A 23,858-nucleotide genomic window follows, 5' to 3' on the forward strand; every position below is an offset into this window, starting at 1 on the left:
TTTGAAAGAGTCCCAGAATCTGAGTATTCCCAGGGAGCCACACTGAGGCCTAGGGGAGCCGAGACTCCGTCAGGCTCCGGAATTTGGTACGACCCACGCCGGGTGACGTAGTTCCGCTTCCGGCGTCTCGCGCAGAGCTGTCATGGCCTTTACGGGGGCGAGTCGCGGCCGTGCTGCGTCTCATCGGCCGCCGCAGGGCCGCTCCTCGCGACAGGACAAGTACTCGGTACTTTTGCCCACCTACAACGAGCGCGAGAACCTGCCGCTCATCGTGTGGCTGCTGGTGAAGAGCTTCTCCGAGAGGTAGAAGAAGCTCCTGGCGCGGGCGCCGGAGCCGGCCGCGGGCTGCGTGTCGGCGGTTGGCAGCGCGAGCAGACCCACCGAGGCCTGGCCTCCGCTCCCGCCCGAGCCTGCTCGAGGCTTTCCCCGGCGAGGAAAGCCATGGCGGACCGACCGCCCCGCGTCTGCCTCCCTTGCTCTCTCTCTCTCGTGCCTGCTCAGGTCTCTGTCGAGATCTGTGTTTATCTAATGGCAGCTCGCTCCGGCCCACGCCCTCGCCCCCCACGCCTTTCTCCTGTAAGGGCTAACTCCACTCTTAGTTGGGGCGCGAGGCTGAAAGCCTGACCTCATCCCTCTCCAGGCGGTGACGGTCTGCCGCCTGAGCCGGGAGTCCCGAGCCAGCGCTCACGCCACCACGCCAGGGCCGAGCGCTTATGTAAGCTTGGTGTTTGCGCTGTCAGGGAACTGCTGATGTGAGCAGGCAAGGGAGAGAGCACCTTCGCCGAGCATTGTTTGTTCGTGTGTTGTGTTCAGAAACGCGGGGCCTTGCTCAGTGCTAGGCAGAGTTCTACTGAGCCCCATTCCTGGCCCTTAGGGACGGGAATTTTGGCGCTGGAGTGTTACGCATTTTTTTTTTTTAAGTCTTATAGTAAACTAAAATGCCTCGTGAGATCAGTACCGAGTCAGTTATTTCACGACCAGACGAGTGTCATCATGCCGTAGTAATCTTGGGCGATCTTTTCCCATCAGCATACACAAACGTGTTTTTGCAGGTTATGTAGGATGCCATAGCAGAGCGCTGTTTACTTAGGTCAGTCTTGTCAGAGAACACAGATTGTCTCCAGTAGAGCTCTTTGTTTAGCTCGATGGGTTTTGCTTTTCAAATGAAAACAACGCTGTGACCATGTTTTGGTTTTGTTTTGTTTTAAAGATTTATTTATTTATTATGTATACAGTGTTCTGCCTGCATGTCAGAAGAGGGCACTGAATTTTGTTACAGATGGTTGTGAGACACCATGTGGTGCTGGAAATTGAACTCAGGACCTCTGGAATCAGTGCTCTTAACCTCTGAGCCATCTCTCCAGACGCTGTGCCCGTGTTTTTATAGTGGTCAGGAAAAGTACTTAATGCCAAGATCCGTGATGCAAGGGATGCAGAGGCAGAGGGATTGTAGCAAGTTCAATTTCAGCCAGGGCTACATTAACATCTCCTGCCTCAGAAAAACAAAGCAAAATACTTGATACATTGTTTCTCTTTATGTGAAGCTCAAGTTCACAATACTGACTGGTGAGGGCCATATATGAGCCTTGTGTGTTTGAGACAAGGTCTCAGAACTATGTAGCCCTGACTGGCAGGGAACTCAGATCTGCCTACCTGGGCCTCCCAGAATGCTGGGATGAAAGGTATATGCCACCACTCGGCCAGGATTGCTGGGTTTGTTGTCTGTTTGGAGTTGCTATTGTTTGGTTGTGTTTTTGTTGTTGGTTTTGGTTTGGTTTGGTTTGGTTTTTCAAGACAGGGTTTCTCATTGTATCCCTGGCTGTCCTGGAACTCATTCTGTAGACCAGGCTGGCCTCAAACTTGGAGATCCACCGGCCACTGCATCCCCAGTGCTGGGATTAAAGACCTGCCACCACCCACTGGCCAGGTTTGGAATTGCTGTTTTGATTATACTGCAGAATAAAAGTCAGTTTGTATATAGTGGTTCTTCCATGTGTGATGCATATCTTTTTCATTAGATTTTATCTTTTAAATTGATTCTGCTTGCTTTTTTCCAGATTAGAGAATTTACACTGATGTTATGTTTTTGTTTTTTGCTCTGTTTAATTCATGAATCCAACACCCTTACCTCCCCTCTCCATTGCCCTGCTCCCTCTCATTACATTGTAACAAAGGCTGTCCTGGAATACCTCAGCCTCTAAAGTTCTCCCCCCCCCTCTCTGTGTGTGGGTGTGGGTGTGGGTTTGGGGTTGGTTGTGCTAGGGGGGTGGAACTCTGCTAATGAGCTGCATTCTGAAGTCAAAATGAAGTTTAATAGGAATAGCTACAGCTTAAATGTAGTTTGGTTGTTTAGACTACCTGACCCTCTAGTGAGATGGTTTATTTGAAACCAGAAAGGAAGGAATTTTGATTAAGAATTATTTCACTTTGTGACATACCTTTTTCAAAATGAATATCTTTTGTGTTTTTGACAAATTAAATACCTATCCTAGAAGAACACTGGGGAACTAGCTGGTCAGGGTCCCTACCCTTTTGTGTATGTTGTGGAGGCAAGGTATGTGCACCCACAGGCTAGCTGAGAACATCTGCCTGCCTTCCTCTTTCACTCCACTTGGAATTTTTTGAAACAGGGTCTCTCTCAGCCTAGGCCTTCTATTATGTGGGGGGTTTCAACCCCACCCCCACCCCCAGTGTTGGAGTTACAGGAATGACTAGTCATACCCATTCTTTTGGCTGCTGGGGATCCAAATTCAGGTCCTGTTGCTTGCATAACAAGTGCTGTTACCCACTAAGCCATCTCCCCAGTCCCCATTGTACCTATTCTTGACTAGTAGGTTGGGTTTTGTTTCTTTCCTGCAAAGTTTGCCAGGGCTAACTTTCACAACCTTTTGAGTCCTGCTCAAATTCCTAGGCACCTAATTAGGGTCAAGAAGACGGTGTTCCTTACTTTTCCTTCCCCTTCATATCTTATAAAAGGGGGGTAGGGCATGATGATTATGTGTGCACCAGACAACTAATTTATCCACCAGACAACTAATGCTGAATGGTTTTTAGAATAGAAACTATTGTGTGAATACAATGGAAAATAATTTTAAGAGTGAAATAACCAGTCAGTGGTGGCTCATACCCAGTATTCTGGAGACAGAGGCAGGCAGATCTCTTGAGTTCCAGGCCAGTATGGTCCAAGATAGCTAGGGCTACACGGAGAAATCCTATCTTGAAAAAAATCTGAATAAATAAATATAAAAGTGAAATTAAGTCAGATAAATTCCAGATTATTCAGATGTGCTCTTGTCATCTAAGGTATTATTTTACTTTGTTTATTTTTAAATAAGATCTCTGGTATTAGAGGCTATCTGTGAAAGTCACTGTAGCTGAGAATGGCCTTGAAATATCCTGATCCTCCTAGCTTTGAACTTGTTACTAAAAAATTTAAGAGGTTCTCACCCAACATGAATATAAATTTAAATTTTATTTTAGTGCGATCAACTATGAAATTATAATCATAGATGATGGAAGCCCAGATGGGACAAGAGAAGTTGCAGAACAATTGGAAAAGATCTACGGACCAGACAGAATTGTAAGTCACAAACTTTTCTTTCTCTGGGGGAGTGGGGAAGGGTGATAAGGAACAAAGTCTGGAAAGACGAGAGGCAGCAAACCCTTTTGGGGTCAAAATTATGTATCTGATATGTGGGCCTGTGATAATTTTACAGCAAAAGAGCAGGCTTGACCTCTGGCTTTATGATGGATTTTCTTAAAATATTGAAATGTGGTGATGGGTATGTTATAGAGCTGACTGGGAAAGACATCTTGAGTCTCTGTCTTGTTCACTCCCTTCTCTGGGCCAGCATGTACTTGGTACACAGTGCTGCCTGCAACTCTGAGCTTGTGGGTAGGAAAGGTGACTGTTAGCTGACAAACAGGAGTGACTTCAGAGCTTGAGGCAGTTACAGTTCTTCCTGTAGAGTAGGGAAAGTAACCTGTAAATACTTATTAAATCCCAAAATCCCAAACTTGACATTCTAACTGCACCATAAAGACTATCCTGTAGGAGTGACTTGGGCAGGTACACAGGCAATTTTATACTGGCTTCATGAATTTGACATTTTTGAAGCAGAGTCAGAGCTTATTAGAAGATATTCTTAATATAATTATTAGATGTTCTTCGGTTAATTTGTAGGAGATATTCTTAGCATAGATTTTAAGCATGAGGGTGAGAGGGGTGTCTGGGCTGGGGAAACTCTTGCTGTCCTATAAGAACCTCAGTTCAGATCTCAGTACCTACACCAGGCAACTCACAGGTGCCTATAACCCCAGCACACAAACCCACATCAAAGAAAAATGCAACATAGCTGTGGCTTCACTGACAGTTGCTATGGGGTTTTTGTTTGTTTTGTTCTGCTTTTCTTTTTATTGGTTGGGTTTTAAATCTTTCAGGATGTTTGTGAATTCTGCTTTGGATAACTGGAACCAAAAGCACATGGTTGAATACAGATTTAACTCTAGACCATGTTCTGGTGTTAGCTGTGCATTTGTCATTTGTGTTTGCAGTTCATTGCAGTCCAGGTTTCTTGGTTTGCACACATTGCTGGATGATTTGCTGAGGGAACTTGTCCTGTTCATTGTAGATGTTTAGTGGCATCTCTGTTCTCTACCCACAAGATGCCAGTAGCAGCTTCCCTCTCTTCTTGGCAAGTTGAAATGCACTGGATATTGTTACATGTTCCCTTAGGGACAACATTGTCCCTTTTCCAGATAGAGAACCATTGTCAGAGAAGCAGAAGTCTCTGAAGACTCTCTGGATACTTGCCGTTCAAGAAATGGTTGTTCATCACCATAAGAAAACTAGATCTTCTTCCCTTTGGTGCTGGGGAATTGAAGCTAGGGCCTTGCACATGCTAGGCAGATGCTCTGTTCTACCACTGACCTGTGTCCCCACCTGTCTTTTGTAAAGGAAGATGGAAAGAGAGTCCACGAGAGCCCAAAATAAAGGGATATCAAATATTTATTGAGGAGTCACTCACAAATGACAAATAAGATAGAGAACCACCAAGGTCTTTGGCCCAGGGGTGCTAGAAGCTGCAGTCAGTCTCTGCTCACCACTCCAAGGTTGGGGGTGGGAAAGAAGAGAGAATATTTCTTCTCTCTCCTATCAGTCCACACATAGCACCTAAGATCACACTTTAATGGGCCAGTATCCCAAAGACTGTTTTTGTCTAAATAAGAGGGTTCTAAACCTAATACAAAACTACATGCAATAAGAACAAATATCAAATATTGTCCAAGAGAAAGAAAAGGTTAAAAAAATACACAAAATTAGAACTACAACCATCAAGAACAGCAACAAGCTAGAAACATACACTAAATGTCCAGGCTATATATAGGTAATTGGCAAATAATAGAGATTATTCCAGCAGCTGTCCTATCCTGAGGAGTCTTAAGTCTCGTATCCAGAATGTCTTAGCTAAGATATGAGAGGATAGTAGCTGTGACTATCTAGTTTTCAACCCATCAAAGACCTGAGAAAGAAAGTAATATCACCTGAGTAAGCAGGACGTATAAGCAGACAACTTTCAAAAGGTGCAAGAAATGATAGAAACAGCTGGCTACCTGGACAGTCATCCAAAGTCTCATAGTAATGTTGGGGCAACCAACTTTGACTAAGGCCTAGAATTATCTGCCAGACCATTTTCAGAAGCAAGAAGATTCGAAAGACTGTCTTAGCCTGTCTTGGCAAAATTCAGCAGTCGCTTTTACTTGTATCCAGCTTGTCCAATTTGGACAGCATGCCTACTGCCTGCAGTCAAAGCAAAGGCCGTTCTTTGCCCAACAGACCAGTTTTGCCAAGAAGAAGACAAATTCCAGATGGAGTGTCTCTGATACCCAACATTCTCTTGGGAAAATGGCTCAGTGCTGCCAGGAGCAGTGGTGTCTCGTGTCAACAGAATTCTTGTTGTGAGACGTTTTCCCATTAGCCTGGTCCCAAATAACACATAGAGACGCTGTGTTAGTTATAAAGCTGTTGGCCTGTTACTAGCATTTCTTATTGGCTAGCTCTGTCTTAAATATTAACCCATTTCTCTTAATCTAAGTGTTTCCACATGGTCTTATCTTACCGGAGAGAGGGCCCAGACTTCTCTCAAGTACCCACATCTTGACTCTCCTCTACTACATCTCCCAGAATCCTCCTTGTCTCCTAGTCCCATCTATCTTGCTTTCCTATTGGCCAACAGGGCTTTGTTCATTAACCAATAAGAGAGTCATACTTACAGAATGCCATCTCCCATCTCCTCTTTTCTGTTTTAACTTTAACATAGTAAAATATATAACAAAACAGTTATCAAATAAGAACTATTTTTAGCAATATTTAGTCCATTAACATTTAGCAAGATTTAAATAAAATATTCTATCATCTATCCTATCTTTGTGAGTCTAAAGTCTTATATGTAACTTATCTTTAATCCTAACTAAGGAAAACTATAACCATAACTATCTGTCTTCAACTCCCTCAAAGACCACAGAAGGATAGTATATAAACTCTAGAAATGACAGAGACAACTCACTGCCTGGTCAGTCACCTGAAGTTCTTCTGTAATGTTCCATCTTCAGCCTATAGGCCATAGTGTGTCTGGCAGACTCCTCAGCAAAGCAGGAAACTTTAACCTATCCACCTGTATTGGCAGTTTGTCAGTCACTTTTCTCTGTGTCCTGCAGAGTGTCTGGCAGACTCTTCCATGAAGCAGGAACCCTGTATCTTGTATCAGCAGTCACTTTTCTGTGGGTCCTGCAGGTCCAGTTTATACAGCATAAAGTCAAACAGTCCAGACAAGAACAGTATCTTGCCCAAAAGGTCTTGCTATATTGGAAACAAATTCCGTAACAAGTTAGTTTGATGTCCATCTTCCTTTCTGATGCAGGTGGTGTTGCCAGGAGCAGTTATGTCTCACTGTCAAGAGAAACCCTAAACCATTTTAAATGACATATTCTGTAGGTCTTTGAAAGGTTTTAAGAGTGCCTATCCATTTGAAATATATCTAGAAAACCTAACTAACTTAACTATAAGTTTTGACTACTATAGGTAACTATGTATAATCTGTACTAAATTATACATTACATTTTTAAATACACTATATAAACACAATACCTAAACAAGAAGAGAAATATACATATCACAGAATTGACCTTAAATTGTATCAATAAATGAAAATCCATTCCAAAACAAAGTATTCATATCTATATCATAATCCCCTTTTTACCTTTAAAAAAAAGATTGGTTGTAGTCATTAACCATTTGTAACCAACCCCATTTAAATGAAAACACATTTATAAACAATGTTTGGGAATTTGGGCATCATTCTTTCCAAACTGCTTCCTACTGTTAGGGGACGCTGTGATGGGAATCCTAAGAAGACTCAGAAATCCTGGCTGTGGTAGTCTGTAAGGCTGCCTTGTTCCAGCTATTTTGAATGTTGGATCACCTGTGACACTGTTTCAGGGTGTCTTGCTTTATCAAACAATGTTAGTCTGGAAGCAATCCATAGCTTTTCATTTTCCGTGGAAACAAAAATAGAAATTCTTTTCCCCAGTAACCTGTCCTTAGACTTAAATTTGGAAGTCAGAGCATTTTTAAAATATATAAATTGTATTAATCCAGCAGCATTTCTTTTAACAGTTGTTGCTATTTCCTCAGCAGTCAAACCAATACAACGGCAACACAATAGCATGCAGTATCCAGACTCTCTCTCTCTGTGCTTTCCAGCTTCATGTGGCTTTTTTATTACTCTACTTCTACTTCTATTTATTCTTTTTCTTTCTTTTTTTAGATATAAAGCTGTTGGCCTGTTACTAGCGTTTCTTATTGGCTAGCTCAGTCTTAAATATTAACCCATTCCTATTAATCTAAGTGCTTCCATGTGGTCTTATCTTACCGGAGAGAGGATTCAGACATCTTCTCTCAAGTACCTACAAATTCTAAATTATTAAAACATTAAATGCCATATTCTGTAGGTCTTTGAAGTGTTTGAAGATGAATTATCTATGCTGAGTACATATTTGTGCATCTAGAGAACCTGACTTACATAGTAAGTGTGACAAGCATGATGACTATTACCTATATCGCTTACAGACTAAAGCTTCACATAAAAAATAAGCAGTCTTTAAACTATATACAACATGAGGGCAATGATTTTGAAATTGTAAATATGTATCTATAAATAGCTTGATCAGAGATAGAACTGTATCACTATACAAAATGACAAAAATATTCTTAAATTGTATCAATAACAGAATATCTTAAGCATATTTAGAAACATACAGATATATATAGTATGACAAAATTAATTTTACATTATTGTGCAAAAACATTGTAAACAAAAAGGAACACATACAATATGACAAATGTAATTTCAAGTTTGTGTAATATATAAATTATCTTAGACATGAATACAAAAATAATTTTATATATGTATCAATATATAAGAATCTAAATCAATGTAAATTTTCTGTAACTAATAGTTGCTAAAATAGTTTACAAATACACTAATCTACCTATTAACCCATCCATTCCCCCTTTTCTTTTCCAAAGGAGATTCCTGAGTCTAAACTTCATTATTCTACTCCTAACCCTATTACAATTATAACCAACCCTTAATAGGTGACAATTACTCATAATCCTGGGGGGGTGGATGACAAAAGAATCATCCAATACAACTGTTGGGAAAGGGGGTGCTGTTTTCTAGAATTACTTCCCACTGTCTTGTGGATGATGGTTTCCCTATGTGATCTTGTAAAACAATGATTAAGTCTCAAGAAGACTACTGTGACATTTGTAGCTGCTCTCTGAGTAGCCTGTAAGGCTTACCGGAAGTCCTGGCTAGAGTGTTGTAAGATGGTGCACTGTTTCAGCTGGAGTTGTCTAGAGCAGTTTTAGTCCAAAACTGATGCTTGAGCGGTGTTGCAGCTCGATGGCATCATTACGAACCAGGTGGAACCAAGGTTGTGGGTCCCCCGTCTTCTTTCTGGATACTTCAGAGATTGCTTTTAGGAAAAACTATTATTTACTATGGAAAACATAAACATTATTAACATCAAAATGGAAAGTTTAAATTTTAATAGATATACCTCCAAAGAAAGCTACTGATAAAGACGAAAAAGTATGGGGAGAAGTAAAAGTTTTGGTGAGAAAACAAGGTTATGACAATTAAAATCCCTAAATTTTTGGTTTTCTTCTGTCCCACAGATGGCTCTTCTGATGTGGGAAAGAAACTGAATTTTTCTTTTAACAACATACTTGGATTTAGAAAAGGAGAGAGCCACAGTCCAACTCCAAAGCCAGCTTTGATTTTTAAGTGAGTCGAGACTACCACTGTATTGAGAAGTAGAGAGGGCGCTGCAGAGAGACTGAGAAAGCTCAGAGTGCTGGAGGAAAACATGCCTTGTCTTGACAAATACACTAATGAGGGAGAAAGATATGAAAGGGGGCAGGACATTGGAGCTTTTCTGAGGTAGTCAGAAAAGTGGGAAGAGCTGCACTCACGTGGCAGATACATGAGCAAGCAAAACCTTAAAAAAGTAAATGGAATGTGTTAGTGGAGCAGCACAGAGCAAGGTCATTGTCATTCAAGGAAGCATGACTAAGCTGGCAGAGGATAGTGGTGACAGCAGTGTTTAAAGTTTGGGAAGATGAATAAATGATACCAAAGCTTTGGAAAGCGTAGGATTATTTGTTAAAGGCTCAGTTTCTCTAAAAAAAAAAGAATCAACGAGTGCTCATTAGAAATGGTAGATGTGGCTGAGTGAGGTGGTGCGTGCCTTTAATCCTAGCACTTAGGAAGTAGAGGCCAGCCTCATCTATATAGTGAGTTCCCGGACAGCCAAGCAGAGATACACAGTGAGACCTTGTGTCCACAGACACAACCGCAAATAAGTATGGTAGATGTGAAGATGATTCTGCTTCATACAAGAGTGGAATCAGCAGAGGGGGAAATGTAAAATTTTACCTGTAGAAAATGGTTTTTCCTGTTGCAGGGGCCCTGGGTTTGATTCCTAGCACCCACATGGTTGCTCACAACCATTTCTAACTCTTGTTCCAAGGACTCCAACAGCTCCATCTGGTTTCCATGGGCACCTGGCAGGCACATGGTACATAAAATACAATTTAAAAGTCTAGAAAATTTTGGATGTGGTGGCGCATGCACTTGAGAGACAGAGGCAGGCCGATCTCTGTGAGTTCAAGGCCAGCCTGGTCTACTAATGAGTTACACAGAGAAACCCTATCTCAAAAAAAGAAAAAGGAAGGGAGAAAGAAAGAGAGAAAAAAAACAAAGAGTTTTGTTGAACTGTCTAAAGTAATGGCTGATGTCTTTGCTTTGTTGTTGGAGTTAGGTATCCTGAAGTCTGGGCTGGCTTAAACTAGCTGAGCTTGAGCTCCTGATTCTTATCCCTACCTCTCAAACACTGGTGTTGTTGGAGTCACACCACACTTTATATAGTGGTGAGGAGGGGAGCCTGTTCTTCACACATATTAGGCTACACCTCCAACCCCCAAACACCTTTTTGGCTTTGAAGAAAAAGGAAATACTCTGCTTCAAGGTCTAGTAAATTCAACTAATCTTTTTAAATGAGTTTGCATTTATAGTAACAAACTTAAGAAATGATCCCTGAAAGTAATCTTGAGTATGCATTTGTAGGAGTAAAATAAAAGTTAAACTATTTTTGTCTTTTTTTGTGTGTGTGTTGACATGCTTTTTCTTTTTCTTGCAGCTCTTAAGACCACGGGAGAAAAAGCTGGGCCTCGGTAAGTAGGGGCACCAGCCCTTCCCTGTTACCTGCCTTAGTCATATTTTCCATTTTGTTTTCCCAGTTTGGAAAAAGGCCCTAGTACAGTCAGCTGTGATGTGTCCTTTAGTGATCTTTAGTGATCTTCATGACTCCCTGATGGTTTCACTTGAGTTGCCTGTATCAGTAAGGACCCACTCAGCCAAACATAAACCACTGTAATTCTGTCCAAATGGGATATTTAATATAGGGATTCTAGTTAACAAGGAAACAATTGTTCAAATTATAAAGCTGAGCTACTAGGAGAGATGGCTGGTTACTGAGGAGCTGGAGTGGGGTGGGGAGGTAGATTATGGTAGGGCCCAGAAATCTGGCCTGTTTAGAGGGAGTAGAGGGTAGGGGAGGGCAGAGGTGGCCAACAGTGAAGCTTTGGAAGCTGGTCAGTTGATGCTGGTAGATGCCATGCAGAGAGGGTTACTTAGATGTGGTCAGTGTCATGTCTCTCCCCGCCACACTCTTCACGTGCCACCCAAAACTGTCTGGAGCACAAGTGACAAGAGCTTGGTTCCCTATAATGTAGCCTAGATAAAGGAAGAGCCAAGGATTGAGTCTGAGGGTGCACATTTTGGACCAGTATATACTCTGCAAATTGCAGACTTTAAATGGGAAGACTAAAGGGTGATTATTTAGAACATTCTAGAGCAGTGGTTCTCAACCTTCCTAATGCTTTAATACAGTTCATGTGTGGTAACCTCCAAACATAAAATTATTTCGTTGCTACTTCATAACTAATTTTTCTGTTATGAATTGTAATATAAATATCTAATATGCAGGTTACCTGATATTCAACCCCTGTTGAAAGGGTCATTTGATCCCCAAAGGGGTCGAGACCCACACATGGGTTGAGAACTGCTGTTCTAGGTATTTCAAATGAGCCCAGTGATTCTGAGATGAGACTTGAAATGCCTTCATTTCATAGTTCTTAACAGATGGAAGCTGTTATCCTGAAGCTGGGGAGATGGTTCAGCCTTTAAAGTACTTGCACATGCACAAGGGCCAGAGTTCAGATCTCTAGAAATGCTGGGTGTATGTAGTGGCTCACCAGTGATTCAGCCCAGAAGGAGGAGTGAGACTAGCCAGATCAGTGAGCTCTGGGTTTGGTTGAGAGACCCTTGCTTAATAAATGAAGTGAAAGAAGGATTGGGCATGACTTCCAACCCTGAACCTCCACATGCATACCCCAGTCCTGCAAAGAGGAAAAGCATACATGCATACCTCAAACACACATGGGAAAGGGAAAAGAAAAGGTTTCTGTCGTGAACAATGAGCTTGCTAGAAGCATCTAATGCTTGAACTTCAAAGTCCACAGGATTCTTTGAGGTTGAAATGATCTGGAAAATGCCACCCCCCCCCCAAAAAAAAAAAAGCCACAAAGAGTTAAACCCTGAAAATATCAGTCAGTCAGTTGAAGCTGTTAGGAAAGCTCAGCACTCTAAGTGAAATGTTTGTGATGGTTTGTTTTTAAAACTTGTTTCTGCTTTCATTGATCGATAGTAACTATCCACACTGTGACACTAGCTTCTGTGCATTGTACAAGAATCAGATCAAGGGGCTTGGCATTTCTGTTGCCTCAAACACATTGAAAAGCTTCCCTAGCCAGGTCTAGTGGTGCATGCCTTTAATCTCAGCACTCAGGAAGAAGATGCAGGTGGATCTATGAGTTTGAGGCCAACCTGGTGTGCATAACAAATTCCAGGCTAGCCAGAGCTAGCTTCATAGTGAAGCCCTGTCTCAAAAACAAAACAAAGTAACAACAAATTTAAAGCCTCTCATTTTGAAATGTTCAGCCATTGCAACCTGACTGCTCTGGATTGTGATGGTGCTCAGATTAGAGAGTACAGGTCCTCCTGACACAGCTAATCAGCCAAGCCCAGAATGGGAGCTTCTGTGCACAGACCCAGCAAAATAAGATAGCTGGGCCCCTGGCCACATACTCCATGGGGCCTACTGTAACTGGCAAATTGCAGTTGACTTTCAGTAGAAAGCTCCTTTGAAACCTGACTGGAGTGCAGGGAAGCAGGAGGGAAACTGGCTGGGAAATGAAACGAGCCAGAAGGTAATGCCTGGGGCACCGTGGAAGTGGACTGAGTAGGGAGTGAAAGAGGGTTGGGATGCACAGCCAGTACACCTTGTACCGCAGTGGGAGTCCCTGGAGAGGATGGGTAGCATACCTGGTGCCATTTCCTGTGCAGTAGCTTGTTAGAAGGCCAGGAATTGTGTGTGTGTGTGGGGGGGGGGGTGATACTTGGAATGTATTTGAGGTTTCTGAATAGATACAGTGGCAGTGACTAGAATGCTGATGTGTAAAGATGGAGCTCTGAGAAACTGGCTCTGTTTTAAGAAGATACTAAAGAGCTAACATGAACTTTTGGTGGTTTTTTTGGGGGGCGTGGAGGATGGGGAAACATAAACATACAGTGATGTTTATATAATCTGAAACTTTTAAGTTTGGCATGATAGCTCTTAGCAGTTTGAGGCTGAGGCAAAAGGATCTCCTGGATCCAAGGTCAGCCTGAGCTACAGAGTGAAACCTGGACTTAAACCACCCTCCATCCCCCAAAAAGAAAAGAGATTTTTGTATTAGGCATTTTTTATTAATTTTAAATATAAGGATGGTTGGTTTGTTATTGTTTTTAATTAAGTTGTCATCAGAATGGAGGATGGGTAGCCAGCCACCTACCTTCTTGATTGTGTTTGTAATACATGGGAACTGTGCCACTGAATATGGAGAGTTACCAGCTGGGTCACTTAGAGGACAAATGTTTGCTTTTAGAATGCAAAGTGATTTTTTTCTCTGTTTAAATGCAGACCTAAAATTTTGGGTGGGCTTTTCGTTGTTGTTTTTTGCTTTTCAAATTTTACATATATGAGTGTTTTTCCTACATGTGTGTCTATACCATGTACGTGAAGTGTCTGCAGAGGCCAGAAAACGGTCGCACATAACCCGAAGCTGGAGTTACAGTGGTCATGCGCTGCCATATCAGTACTGGGACTAGAACCTGGGTCCCCTGGAAGAGCAATCAGTACTCTTAACCATTGAGCCAGATCTCAGCTTCTTGTTATTTTTGTTAATGAGTCTAACTACTTTCATTTTTAGGAACTGCCTATATTCATGGAATAAAACATGCCACAGGAAACTATGTCATCATTATGGATGCTGATCTCTCACACCATGTAAGTGGGTTCACCACTCTCCATTCTAGTCTGTTGACATGGTCTTTCTCTGTCATCTAGACTGATCTGGATCCCCATGTCATCCTATGAATGCTAAGATTACAAATATGCACCACCAGTTTGCCTTTGTTGATTAGGTGTTTATGGTATGTTGCTGACTTATTGTTTATTCTTTCCATATTTCAGCCCAAATTTATTCCTGAATTTATCAGGTAGGTACTGTTTCTAGTATTTCTTGGGGGTAGGGGGACGGATGCTGCCTTTTTTAAATTATTTATATTTTATGTATGAGTGCTCTACATATATACCTGCATAGCAGAACCAAGTCCTATTACAGATGGTTGTGAGCCACCATGTCATTGTGGGAAATTAACTCAGAAGAGCTCTTAACTGCTGAGTTAGTAGTATTTCTAATATTAGAAATTTAAAATTCAGTTTGTTCATTTAAGATATACATGCTACTTTAATTTTTCTGTCAAAATTTAACTGACATAGAGACTTGATACTCATAAATATGGGTCTATGACTACATGACTTACTATAGGAGCCATCAGTAGATAGTTGTGTTTTCTTTCAGAACATGGAAAAGATAAAGTCCTTGTTGTCTAGAATAAGGCTTGATGTGTTATAGTCATAGACCATAGATAATAGGATTTGGTCCAGGGGTTCCAGGACTCTACATATCATGACTCTATCCCAAGTCCATCCGGTTGTGACTGTGAAGGTGTCTGTCGCCATTACATCTGTCAGAGACGGGAGTGTGTGTGTGTGGGGGGGTGAACCTGTGAAATGGCAAGCTAGGCATGTGTGACAATACTGAAGGAAGCAAGCCACAGACAGAGCCTCTCTGGGAAGTGATTTTGGAAATACATCAAGCATCAAGATTCATGAGCTTTTTTGTAGCCACTGTAGTATATCCCATTATGAAGTCTGAGTGAACATGCTGATTATCTTCAGACAGTCTTATGCTGACATTACTGGTGTGAGTGTTGAGCTGAGGAGATCCTGCAGTGAAAACGGTCACTAGTCAGTCCTCGGCAGGGCTCTTATGTTGTGACAAACACCATGACCAAAAGCAATTTGGGGAAGAGAGAATTTGTTTTGGGATAGGGTTCCTTTTTCTCTGGACTCTAGCTTGTGTCCAGTTGAAAAAACCAACCAGTATAGTTGCAGACATCTGAGTTGAAACATTTTTGCCAGTGTTAGAAATGAATGGGCTTGCAGCACAAGCTTTTAATCCCAGCATTAAGAGAGGCAGAGGCAAACTGATCTTTGTGTGTTCAATGCCAGCCTAGTCATTGTAATGTTCCAGGACAGCCAGGGCTACATAGACCGTGTCTCAAAAAAAAGCAGGGGACAACTACTGGGTACAGTGGCAACATTGTTATCTCAGCATGACTGAAGCAGAGGCAGGGAGAGTGCTAGAAATTCAAGGCCAGCCTGAGCTATATAGTGAAATTACATTTTTATTGTTATTGATGCTATTATTGTTTGTCCAAGTCTAAGAATGGGGAAGGTTTCTATTGACTTATGTGCAGATATACTTAGATTATAAGGTAATAATTGCAATAAGGTAAAGCTGGAGAGGTAAGAGCACTGACTGCTCTTCCAGAGGACCTGCTTTCAATTCCCAGCAAGCACATGGTGGTTCACAACCATCTGTAATGACATGTGGTTCTCTCTTCTGGCCTGCAGGGATACATGTAGATAGAACACTGTAGGGGGGGTAGGAGAGGAGGGATGAAGGAGAGAAGAGAAGAGCGAGCAGTCTGGCCTTTCTTGAAGAAGGGGGCCTGGGCAGTGGAGAAGAGTTTGGGGTCAACACGTGGTATAGTCAGCAGGTAGAATCCCTGCACTCAGCTGGGCGGTGGCGCTACACGCCTTTAATTCCAGCACTAGGGAGGCAGAGGCAGCCGGATAGGCCAGGTCTACAGAGTGAGTTGCAGGACAGCCAAAGCTACACAGAGAGACCCTGTCCTGAAAAAGAAAAGGGAAAAAAGAAAGAATTTCTGGGCTCATGCTCCACTATGTAAGAAAAGTAAATACAGGGCCTTTGAGGGTACTGCAAACACGTGGTATACTGACATGCGGGCAGAAGACCCATACACATACAACTTTTTAAAATCTTAATAAAACTCGACAGGCAGGTGCTTTATACAGAGAAACTCTCAAAAAGCGTCCAAAAAAATGTAATAAAATGCAAGGTGAACTCAGGTTTTTAAGACTGATTTTGCAGTCAGATCATCTGTTTGGCTTCATGCTTTGCCTCTGCTTCCCTTAAAACTTAATTGTGTGGTTTACGAAGATGCCTGTTGAAAACCTAAGAGCTTTTTCTAATTAATTGAGTTATCTTTTTCCCACAGGAAACAAAAGGAGGGTGATTTTGATATTGTCTCTGGAACTCGCTACAAAGGGAACGGGGGTGTTTATGGCTGGGATTTGAAAAGGAAGATAATCAGGTACATGTGTGTATGTGTTCATGTTATGTGATTTCTTTACAGGGGAACTACTGGAAATAATGGAATTCTAGGATTAGATTACCACAGTCAGGGCCTTTGGGTTTATAGGATCAGGTTATAACTGCCAATAAAACTTCCCAGGTAGCGTCTTACCTACAGTTTTCCTTTGCCAAGAGTTCTACTTTGGCCATATGGAGGAAAATCAGCACAAATATTGGAACCCTTGACAGCATTGGTCTACATCAGCAGAGTCACTGTTTGGATTGTGGTTTTATTATATACAGTTTTGGAATAGTTTCTCAATATTGTGTTACCTTGTATATATATCTACCTTTTTAGAACTTTACTTCCCTCATCTTAGAGCTAGTATTGTAGCTTTCTGATACTGTCTGACAGCTCATCTCCACGTCGGGTAGGGTGCCATGGGCTGTGGCCGGTAGCCACCCCACTGCCTTCACCTGACCTTGCTCCAGCATCCAGCTTTCTCACACAAGGAAGGCTGAGCTCGCAGGTCACACACCAGGCAGTTAGTGCTGGGACATCTTAGTTCTGATGGCTGTGTGCGTGCGACAGACAGACAGACAGACAGACAGGAGCATGCACATCAAAGGCATTATTTAGGTGTTCTTCGGGCACCTTCCACCTTGTGCTTTGAGATAGGGTTTCTGCCTGGTTTTCAGTGAGGGTTCTCGGGGTCCCACTTGTGCCTTCGTGCATTTGAGGCTGGCACTCTGGTGCCTGAGCCATCTCCCTACCCCCCCCCCCCCGTGCTGCTAGGGCTCCTACGAGATCAGTGCTTTCCATGAACAAATAGTAGGGGAATAGTCCGGCTATTGGTGTGAAGACCCATAAGGAACTGAGATACAAAGTGTACCCCACTCGGTGTCAGGGCGATAGGAAGGAGAGAGTTGTCCCTATTGGTAATGTCACTGCCTTATCCCATTGTAGATTAAATTCACCTCAGTTAAGGAATCTGGGAATAGTCCTTTAAAACACATAAGAGATTTAATCTTCTGTGACATAAAGGCATTGGCTAAGTCATAGCTTTCAATCCTGCTAAACACTGGAATCTGAAGAGAAGTACACATAGTGACCCCTTGCCCTTCTCATGCCCATTGCAAACTACATGACTAAGATTGTCCAGAGGTCGGGGGGCGGGGGGGAGCCTCAGCTGAGGCTGAGAATGAGTTCTTAATCCCCAAAGGCATTTTGAACTTGGTCATTCATTCACCTTTTCATTCTAATTCAAGGTCAGCTTGAACCATACAAGGATTCCACACCATCCAGTTAAAAATCCATCATCACTGGGCAGTGTTATGCATGCCTGTTGTCTGCCATAAAGTAGGAGGATGACTTAAACACAGGCTTTTTGGACCATCTTGGGCAGCGTAACAAGATTCCATCCTAAATAAATATAAGATAAAAATAAAACTATTGTTTTGGGGCTGGGGATGATCACCTAATATGTAGGAAGCCCTGGAAGTCCCTAGTACATCCACATCAACTAGATGTAGCAACATTTTTTATAATCCAGTACGGTGGAAATAGGGTCTTTGAGACCTTGTAACAAAAAAAAAAAACAAATAAATAAACAAAGCCCAAACCAAAAATGATTTTACACAGTAGTACAGATACTTCTGTCCATCAGTACTCTACTGCTGTGAAGAGACACCGTGATTATAAAGGAAAGCATTTCACTAGGGGCGTAATCCCTGATCTCCATAGCAGGAAAGCACAGTGCTGCCACCTAGCTAAGAGCTTCCATCTGATCAGCAAGTTGGAGGCCGGGAGAACAAGACTGGGCCTGGCATGAGCTTTTGCAACCTCAAAGCCCCATGCCTAGTGACACCCTTCTCCAACAAGGCCACGCCTAATCTTCCTGAACAGTTCCATCAGCTAGGAACCTAGAATTCAAATATGTGTCTATGAGATCACTAGCTTTTAAAGCACCACAAAATCTGACTCTCTAAAACTCATGTTTTTGAGTGGGGTCCACTTACATCTTAGAATAGTATCATCACATTTAGATGTAACTGAAGTTTGGAAACAGCCAGTGTAACCCTGGCTGTTGTGGAACTCCGTAGAACAGGCTGGCCTCTAACTCACAGAGATCCTCCTGCTTCTGCATCCCTGGTGCTGGAATGAAAGGCACATGTCACCAATGCTCAGCAAGTTTGGGGACTTTGAAGAGTGATTCTCTACCTTCAGGTCATCCCAGAAAACCTTTCTGAACCTGTGTTGCTAAAATGGCTGCCATACAAAAGTCACTTTCTTCATGCCCTTGACACCCTTTGAAATACTAATATAGCAGTCTCAAACAACTTGTGACTGGTAATTGTGTGGGTTCTGTTAATCTAGAGCCATTGTTATGGACTGAGTGTGTTTCACAAATTCCGAGTTAAATGAGAAACCCCTACCCCGGTGTTTTGGAGTCTTTGGGAGGTGATTAGTTTGCAAGATAATGGGGTGAGCCCTTTGATGGGATTAGCATCCTTTGAGCGCCAACCCCCACCCTCATTCCTGCTTGTTTAGCTCCTTGCTTTTTAACTTCTTATGCTCTAAAACCAGGAGAATACATCTCCAGTTTAAGCCAGTGTACAGTATCATAGTACAGTGTGTGGTATCCAGACACCACATTCACCCCTACCCTGCTTTCATGCTGTGTTTCTTCAGACAGTCTGCTCTCCTTGCTGGCCAGGAGTTTGTGATCTTCCTCCTTTAGGCTCCTGAAAGCTACCATTGTAGATCTGTACCACCATGCTAGGTGTAAAGTCAGTCTCTGCTGGAATCTGAAAAAGAAACTTCTTATCAAACCTTATCTTTTTCTTCATGGCAAACTCATCAAATCCTTGCCCTTTTTCTTGCAAAGCATTTATGGTTTAAATGACTGATTTTTCTCCTTAGCTAAAGTTTGGGGGGGGGGGGAGGTGAGTGTGTGTGTATGTGTCTCATGTTGCCCAAGTAATCATTGCCACACCCTGTCCATTCAGTGCTTGTGTGTGTATGTGTCTGTTGGTGAGTACTCTTCCAATTCCCCAGCCCTTCTCTCTCTCAGCAAAGTTTAGCAGGGTAGTTACTTTCATAGCTGTTCCCTTCCACTTGGAAAGGGTCAAGATCCCTATTCTTTTGTGAAATTTGTCAGATCTCATTGCACTGCCTCTTTGTTCTGAAGAATTAACTTTTGTGTGTAAAATTGGTATCACATTTATTAATGGCTAGCAATTGTTGCATGGTTTGTTCTTCAGTGTGTTTCTAAAATTTATTAATAAGGAAAATCTAATTAATTTGGCAGCCGTGGGGCCAATTTTATAACTCAGATTTTGCTGAGACCGGGAGCATCGGACTTAACAGGAAGCTTCAGGTAGTGTTTCTTTTATATCTGGAACTTTTCCTTGATTCCTTCTGTTAAGAGGCCAGGTGGTGGTGGTGCATGGCTTTAATCCCAACACTGGAGAGGCAGAGACAGGAGGATCTCTGTGAGTTCGAGGCCAGCCTTGGTCTACAGAGCAAGTGAGTTCAGGACAGGCTCTAAAGATAGATTAGATTCCCCACACATCTTCTCCATCTTACTTTATAAACGGAGTGTACCATATACTTGAATGGCAAGGTATGCTTTCCTACCACAGTACTTGTGACCTGGATTCTTCACAGAAGTCCGCAAGATGGCCTCTATCCAGTGATGCCTAGTCCTAGTCTAACCTAGCTCGCCCATAGTATAACAGTTGTTCCTGGGTGACCTGACTGTCCTCAGGACCTTGGCCTCTATTGGCAAGCAGATGCCTATTAACTGCCGGGCTGCTTGTCACCTTGGTATGTGTCATTATTTCAGCTGTCAGTTCAGCCATTCTAGCATGCCCAGTTCAAAGACTGATGTTAAAGCAGTTTCCAAACCAAAAGTACCTGTTTGTCTATCAGGGAGCTAATTTACCATATTTTTCATAGTTTCCAATAGTATAAATCTCAAGAAGTCATTGAGAACTCATTTTCAAAAGTATTCCAAGCTCTTAGCAGGTACTTCTTGTCCTAGACATATGATCAGAAGTTCTGAGAACTTGTCTATATACCAGAGACTACTGAGTTTTAGATTACAGATACCTGTGAGTTCTGGAAGTGCAGGATCTATGTGACAGGCACATGTCCAGATGGTCATAAATACTCTGTTTTCTTACAGGTTGTACCGAAAAGAAGTTCTGCAGAAATTAATAGAAAAATGTGTCTCCAAAGGCTATGTCTTTCAGATGGAGATGATTGTTCGAGCGAGACAGTTGAATTACACCATTGGTGAGGTGAGTGACTCTCGCTAAGTTCTTTGTGCTACTCCCCAGAAATGGAGATTTAACAAAAGCACAACTTTCCTAACTGCTGAGTTAGCAGGGTCTTCGACTTTTGGTTATTTGGAGTGTCCATATACTACATGGTGAACATTGAGATGACTGTATTTGACCTACTGTGATTTATGCCAAGCTGTGTTTCCTTGTATATAATGAAGTTTCTGGTGCCTTGGAATTCTGTCTTCTGAACTTTGCAATATGAGCTCCTTGGCTGCTGTTCTTAGTAAATGTTCAGGGTTAGAGTACACAGGCTGGAGGTAGGGTTTCAGGGTGCATGGTGGTGTTTGGAGATGACCCCACATCTAATATCAAACCCTTACTCGTGGCAAGAAAATACCCCCTGCTAGAATGCCTCTCCCTTGTGAACATTAGGAAATTTGTAATTTAACTCCACCATGATTATTAAATGGAACAAACTAAAGAGAGAAAAAGAATGAAAAGCCGTTTAACTTTTAAAGTGTGGTTCTTCTGGAAATAGAACCTGAAATTTGAATGGATTAACATAATAATTGGGGTCAGTACATATCACGCAGTTATAGATTTGAGTCAAATGACATATTTTTTATAACAAATATGCTAAAGGACAGTTATGTGAAGAACCGTGACTGTCAATCTACACGAAAGACTGGTGCTGCAAGTTGAGGCTCTGCTCTTGTATTAGGAATGCTGTAGCCCTACCTTGCTGTCGTCACTGTTTGAAGACTGACTTTAATGCGTATGTATTTCTTAACCAGGTTCCAATATCATTTGTGGATCGAGTTTATGGTGAATCCAAGTTGGGAGGAAATGAAATAGTCTCTTTCCTGAAAGGATTATTGACTCTCTTTGCTACTACATAAAAGAAATTACTCATTTATACTTACAATGTTCATTTCAATTAAAAGTAAGAGAAATCTGGGTCACTGATTTTTATCAATGCTCTCTTAATACATGAGCCAAAGGTAAGGTGCATTTCATACTGATCATTTCTTTGGAGAAACTCCATTTTATATTTCAAACTAAAATTTAAACTTATTGGTTTAATGAGCAATGTTCTCGATTTTCATGTACATTGTGCTGTATTAAGACCTATAAATAAATGTATATAGGTTTGTGTAAAATGTTGCTGCTTTTATTAGATATGTTGGTGCGGAGTTTCTTGTGAGAAAGAATATGAAATACTCCATAAAACTAGGTTGTTAGTTCTTTATACCTAGATGTTAGACAGGGAAAGTTAGTTACATTTACAAAACACAGTTCATGTGTGAACTGAAAAAGAAATAAAATCTCATATTTCTGAACCTAGGTAAAGTAGTGCTCTCTGCACACATGCTTAGAGCACTAGCCGGTGAGAATGCTTGTCCACTGACAGCAAACTGGGCAAAGTGTACATTGTGAGGTGGAAAAGAGCTTGGCAGTGGCTGGCTCATAGCTGCTGTTTTGTTTTTTCCTTTTGAGCACTAACTTCTGTTGGAAAGAACAGTATTTCATCTCAAAATACTTGTTTTTACATTATTCCCATACCTCAACAAACTTGCCACCATGACAAAAATGTATGTACTATTTTTCTCCAGAAAAATGTCCTACTTGTTAAAATGAGTAAGTTGTTCCATGCAGCTGGGGCAAATATACTCCATGTCATCTAACTCTTCAAAGTCAGTACATTTATTTGTATGTGTAGCATAGCTTTCAGGTCATGTAGCATGTTTTAGGTTTTGAGTAATTACATGATCTAGTTGCCTGTCCTATGTGAGAAAAAAGGGGCAGCACCTGCCTCTAAGTCATTTGATAATCACATTTAGCAAACACAGTCCAAGCGTCATAGAGCCCAAGCTGCCTTCCACCTTCCTCTGTAGTAGGCTGGTGTTGACTTGCTAGTCCTCTTGCCCTCACCTCTCAAGTAGTGAGACTATAGGTGTGTGCCATCACTTAGACACACACAATCTGGGCATCTGTTTCCTTACCTTACTTTGGCTGCTAAAGAAATTGAAAGTCTTAAATTTTGTTTCCATCTTTCTGGTTGATCGTCGCAGGAGTAAGCATTGATTAATGCCTTCACTCCCAAGTAGTCCCATAGCTGGACCCATAATGAGCCATTGCTCTGTTCCCCTTTGCCAAAACCTGTTGAGTGTCAATGGGGAAGTGACTTCTTCATCCTTAATAACTGGAAATTTTATTAGTGTCCAATTAAAAGTTAAGCCAAAACCATAGGATTATGATATTCTCGAGTTTTTGTTTTTTGAGTGCTGAGGAATCTGTCTGTTCTCTTGAAACCCAGCATTAAGTTTTCAGTGTCAGGTACATGGAGCAGAAGTTAAGTAGCCACTGTAGAAGTCCTCACGCCTCACTGGAGCAGAGAGCCTTGGTATTTAGCTTCACAATCGCTCTGGCACTGCTGGACTTTCGCTGGCTATGTTTGAGCAGTGCAACATTTAGAAGTCACTTAGAGGAGAATGCTGCCTAATTTTTTTTTAGCCCCTCCACCTGAATCCAGTACTTTGTGCTTCAAAGTAAATGGAGTAATGAAATCCAGATATCCTTCACACTGCTGTTATCACTGTATGGAATCTGATTGCCTAAGGAAAACTAGAGATAAATTTGCTTTGCCTATTCCATATTCCCATTGCCTGTCTACATTGTGCAGGTTCCATATCTTGAGTGCTTTGATGAAAGGCCTTGCCCTGCCCCTTTTAAACAACTTGTGCCTCGGTTTCCATTGAGGCATTGATTACACTTTTAAATACACAGTACCTGAAGAAAACAATGGTGTCAGGTGAAGGTTTGTTCAACTCCTAACAAACCCTTAGACACTGAGCTGTATATAGTTCATAAGATTCTTTCAAACTTGTAACTTAAGTGTAGAGATCACCTATTTTTTAAGTGGGTGTGGCCAGTATTTCACAACTTCACTTGCTACTTTTCCATATGCTCTAGGGTAACTATTCATTTAAAGTTAACCCAAGGATGTTGATGTTGAAGTGGTGTGGTTGGAGCTGATCCAGATTGACAAAGCCAACAGCCATGTATTGTCATATGCCCAAACTGTAGGAGCACGGTGACTACAGAGGGTGAGCAC

General features: G+C 41.9%; 1 protein-coding gene across 2 annotated transcripts; it reads left to right on the top strand.

Annotated features, from left to right (window-relative positions):
* Positions 1–112: 112 nt before the first annotated feature.
* On the top strand, positions 113–21,701 carry Dpm1 (dolichyl-phosphate mannosyltransferase subunit 1, catalytic). 2 transcript variants are annotated; one of them, XM_051185745.1, is made up of 9 exons: positions 113–303; positions 3,481–3,580; positions 10,765–10,798; positions 13,937–14,013; positions 14,200–14,225; positions 16,377–16,472; positions 19,765–19,833; positions 20,644–20,758; positions 21,538–21,701. In XM_051185745.1, exons 1-9 carry the CDS (start codon positions 143–145, stop codon positions 21,640–21,642), a joined length of 783 nt encoding a protein of 260 aa, XP_051041702.1. In that variant the 5' UTR covers positions 113–142; the 3' UTR covers positions 21,643–21,701. The 2 variants fall into 2 exon arrangements, with proteins under 2 accessions (XP_051041702.1, XP_051041707.1); XM_051185750.1 differs by lacking the exon at positions 19,765–19,833.
* Positions 21,702–23,858: the final 2,157 nt, after the last annotated feature.

This window comes from Phodopus roborovskii, unplaced genomic scaffold (genome assembly GCF_943737965.1).
Source record: "Phodopus roborovskii unplaced genomic scaffold, PHOROB, whole genome shotgun sequence".
NCBI lineage: Eukaryota > Metazoa > Chordata > Mammalia > Rodentia > Cricetidae > Phodopus > Phodopus roborovskii.

Coding starts and splice junctions, on each gene's coding strand:
- Dpm1 (XM_051185745.1), top strand. CDS start 143: ATGGCCTTTACGGGGGCGAGTCGCGGCCGTGCTGCGTCTCATCGGCCG. Junction 304..3,480: donor GTGAAGAGCTTCTCCGAGAG/GTAGAAGAAGCT, acceptor ATTTTATTTTAG/TGCGATCAACTATGAAATTA. Junction 14,014..14,199: donor ATGCTGATCTCTCACACCAT/GTAAGTGGGTTC, acceptor TCCATATTTCAG/CCCAAATTTATTCCTGAATT.